At 57.5% G+C, this 4,286-nt stretch overlaps 1 protein-coding gene across 1 annotated transcript; it reads right to left on the bottom strand.

Annotated features, from left to right (window-relative positions):
• Positions 1 to 217: 217 nt before the first annotated feature.
• Positions 218 to 4,048, bottom strand: ZCCHC3 (zinc finger CCHC-type containing 3). The gene is made up of 4 exons (XM_048483064.1): positions 3,775 to 4,048; positions 3,121 to 3,647; positions 937 to 1,411; positions 218 to 513 (listed from the first exon to the last, which is right to left on the bottom strand). The coding sequence occupies exons 1-4, from the start codon at positions 4,046 to 4,048 to the stop codon at positions 218 to 220; spliced, it is 1,572 nt and encodes a 523-aa protein (XP_048339021.1).
• Positions 4,049 to 4,286: the final 238 nt, after the last annotated feature.

The raw sequence follows: 4,286 nt of genomic DNA on the forward strand, positions 1-4,286 counted from the left end.
CCACCTTGCTGCCTGTATAAAGCATGACTTCACGCAATGACAAGTCCAGCTCTCTTTGAATGATTTCTAAAAGCTGTGTAGCTAGCACTGCTGCACACAATTCAAGGCGTGGGATGGTGTGACCATGCATTGGTGCCAATTTTGCCTTTTCTATAACAAAGGTTTTCCCAAACATTTCCTACATGAAATTGCTCACCTTGGGTTACCTTTAGATAGGCTACGGCTTTAACTGAAGCATCGGAAAATATGTGAAGCTATACATGTTCTCCTGAGCTGGGTGAGATAAATACATATCTCCTTGGTATGGTTTCAAGGCTGTTAGTGCTGATTTCCAGTTTTCCCATCTGGACTTCTCCAGATCTGACAGAGGTTGATCCCAGTCCTTTATGTCTTGGGTGAATTCTCTCAGCAAACACTTGCCTTGAATGACAACAGGTGCAGCAAATCCAAGAAGGTCATAGATGCTGTTGACAGTAGATAACACTCCTCTTTGGGTGAAGCTTTTCTGTGTATCTGGAACACAAAAAGTGAAGCTGTCTTGTACAACATTCCAACATAAGCCTAGGCTCTTTGTATTGGTTCAAATTCATGTTCCAATTCTAAGGTTTCCAGTCCCTTGGCTCTGTCTTCCTTGGGAAAAGCTTGCAATACTTGTGGGCTGTTTGAAACAATCTTGTGCAATCTTATGTTGGCTGTGGCCAACATCTCTTGAGTGTTTCTGAGAAAGTCAGTAGCGTATTTGCCCATTGGACAAGATGGACAGTTGCCTCAGGCACAGAAATTTCTAGTCACGTGGGGGTGCCACAAGTTCTAAGCCCCACCTACTTTGGATGGTGGCCCACAAGCCACCAGAGCAGGAGGACGTGGGAGCTCTGCCTCCTTCAGCCCCACCATGGCCTCAACCCCGCCGTCATCTTCCCCTGCCCCTTGGCCAACAGCAAAGTGCCCGCTTTGTTCGGTTCAGAGGGCCCGAGCGATTCGTGTAAGGCTGAGCCCAGGGCGTGGGGCTGCTGCCCTGCAACCCGAGCGAACTGAGACACGTTAATAAAGAGACTGTCTGAACGACAAATGCTCTCAGTTCTGCTCTCAGTTCTCTCCACTGCCGCCTTTGCTGGCTCTCCTCGTCCTCCTCCGTCTCGCCTTTCTTCGGGTGTAGCATCACGATGGCCTTGTATTCGCCGTTCCAGATGCCAAACTTGTCCCTCTTCTTCTGCGGCGGCAGGAGGACCTTGCAGTGGTTCCTCAGCCAGTGGTCGATGTCCTCCTTGGGGATCTCCATGCCCCTGAAGCTGACGGTGATGACCCTGGCATCTCCCTGGAACAGCGGCACCAGGTCGAAGTAGCGCAGCATGGAGTTGAGCTCCTGGTGGTTCCACTCGCGGCACCGCACCCAGAACTTGCGGTAGGTGGCCTCGCTGCTGAGGTGCACGTCCAACTCTCTGGACCCCCACGGGATGATGATGGTGAGGAAGTCTCTGGGCTGCATCTCCAGCTGCTGCAGCAGGAATGTGCCCACCAGGAACTCTCTGGTCAGCACCTTCTCGTCATTGCCCCGGTACCTCATTCGCAGGACGAACCTCTCCCGGGGATCTCTCTCTCTCCCCTCCGCATCCAGCTCCGCCCCTGCTGCTGCTGCTTCTCCTTCCCCCTCCTCTTCCTCCTCCTGGTGCCCGTGCCCTATCTGCCTCCTCCTCCTCTCTCTCCACTGCCTTTGGTAATCCTGCCTTTTCTCCTCCTCCTCCAGGTACGTTTGCAAGAGGTCGTTGTCTTCGATGCCCTCTTTGTACTTGTCCAGGACTGCTCTCGCCAAGGTCGGTCTCCTTTGGCTGGGCCTCTCCGCCTCCAGTTCCCGCACGGATTTCCTCCTCTCTCCGGTGGCCGCCGCCTCCGAGACTGCTGGTCTGGTCCCCTCTCTTCCTTCTCCTCGCGCGATCTGCACATAGGTGCACCTCTCCTCTCTGTTAGCTGCTGCTGCTGCTGCTGCAGTCGCGCTTCCCTTGTTTCCCGGGTCGCTGCCGCCGACGTTCCGGCTCTCTCTGCTGCCTCTTCACTCCTCACTCTCTCCGGTGGCGCCTTCGCCGTTGCTGCTGCCGTCGCCGCCGCTGCTGCCGCCGTCACAAGCACCACTCCTGTCGACGCCACTGTCTGTTCCGCTGCCGCTGCTACCACCACCTTCACTGCGGGCGGTGGCGCTTCTGTCGTTTTCTGCCCCACCAGCGGCGGCGTTGCTGCCTCTACTGCTGTGAGGGGGATACTTTCCCTCTCCGTCCGCTCGACGTTCTGTTTTTTCCTGCTTGGCTCATCAAGCCATGCTCTGGCGTTCTCCCTGATTTGATCTCTCCTTTCTCCTCCGCCTCGTCCTCCGCCGCCGCTCGTTTCCGTTGCTCAATCGCCTTTCTCTTTCTTTCCTCTCTGTGCTGTTCTCTTTCCATCGCTCTCTCGTACGCCTGCGGGTAGCGCGTGTTGTAGCTGGAGATGGGGCACAGGTGGTACTCGTGTTCGTCGCTGCCACACAGCCTGCACCACTTCTCGTGGGGGCATTTTCTCTGCACGTGTCCCTTTTCCCCGCACCTGATGCACCTCACCGTGCAGCACCACGTCCTGATGTGCGTGTACTCCCCGCAGCCATAGCAGGCTGCCGGCTGCCCCAAGTATCGGATCACTCCCCTCTCCTTGCCCATGTAGACGAACCTGGGCAGGTGGTGGACGTTGGGCAGCCCGGTGGGTTGGCCTTGCGTCGCCGTCGCCGGCCGGCCCTCTCCTCCTCCTCCTGTTGCTCTCAGCCTCCTTCGCCGCCGCTCTTTCTCGTTGTTGTTGTCGTTCTCCTCCTCCTCCCCTTCTCCTCCTTCCTCTCCCGCCTGGTCTCTCTTCGGGCGCAGCAGGACGATGGCTTTGTATTCTCCGTTCCAAATGCCGTACTCGTCCTTCTTCTTCTGCGGCGGCATGAGGACCTTGCAGTGGCTCTTCAGCCAGTATCCAATGTCTTCCTCGGGGACCTCGGTGCCCCTGAAGCTGACGGTGATGACCCTGGCGTCTCCCCGGAAGAGCGGCACTAGGTCGAAGTACCTGAGCACGGAGTTGGGCTCTTGGTGGTTCCACCCAAAACTTGCGGTAGGTGGCCTCGCTGCTCAGGTGCACGTCCACCTCTCTGGAGCCCCACGGGATGATGACCACGAGGAAGTCCTTGGCCTCCATCTCCAGCTGTTGCAGGAGGAACGTGCCCACCAGGAACTCCCTGGTCAGCACCTTTTCGTCGTTTCCCCGGTACCGCATGCGCACGACGAACCTCTTTCGGGGGTCCCTCTCTCTGCCCCCCTCTTCCTGCTCCGCCATCGTCGCCGCCGCTTCCTGCTCCGCCTCGTCCGCCTCCTGGTACCCTAGTTGTCTCCTTTGCCGCCACTGTCTGAGTCGCTCTTGTCTTTTCTCCTCCTTCAGGTACGTTTGCAGGAGGTCGTCTTCGATGCCCTCCCTGTACTCGTCCAAGACCACTCTCGCCAGGGCTGGTCTCCTCTGGCCGCCGCCGTCGCCGTTGGGCCTCGCTGTTGCCGCCGCCGCCTCTCCTCTCCTCGTTTCCGTCCTCTCTGTCGCTTGCTCGGTCCTTTCAGTTCTCCTCCTCTCTCCGCCGTGGGTTTGCGGGGCTGCTGCTGCTGCCGGTCCCCTTTAGCACGTTCTCCAGCCTTTCGACTCTGCATTTGTTCCTGGTGAAAGTGAGGATGCCCAGACCTCTCGGTGTTGCCGCTGCTGCCTTTGCTGACCTCTCTTCTCCCCACCAACCCGTTGTGATGTTCTCGTTGGGACTGATTGGCTGGGCGGCGTAGGACCACTTGGCGAGGCCCCACTTCGCCCACTGCCTCTCGACGTGCCGCTGCTCTGCTCTGTTCTCGAAGGTGACGTCTAGCAGCACTATGATATCCACTTGCAGCGTACTCAGCTGCCACAGGATTTCTTGTCTCTCCCTCCTGCTCCTCCTCCACTCTTCTCCCACTCTCCATGTCGCGATGTTGAGATGCCGGTGGGGGGTTGGCGGGGGTTCTCTTGGACCTCTCATCCGGTCTCTCTTTTGTTGTTGTTTCCTCCTCTCGCGACTGTCTTCCTCTTCCCCTTCACTGGGCTGCTGCTGTTGCTGTCTGTTGCTCATTGCTGCTGCTGTTGCTGCTGTCCGTTGTCGTCGTCCACCCTGTCATTGTCGAAGCAGCGGCTTACACGAGAGTAGGACACCTTGAGGGGTGCAAGGCAAACAAGAACTGCAAGACACACAGTCACCGTTCAGATCCGTTTATTTGCTA

The sequence above is a fragment of the Sphaerodactylus townsendi genome, unplaced genomic scaffold, assembly GCF_021028975.2.
Source record: "Sphaerodactylus townsendi isolate TG3544 unplaced genomic scaffold, MPM_Stown_v2.3 scaffold_533, whole genome shotgun sequence".
In the NCBI taxonomy this organism is placed as follows: Eukaryota; Metazoa; Chordata; class Lepidosauria; order Squamata; family Sphaerodactylidae; genus Sphaerodactylus; species Sphaerodactylus townsendi.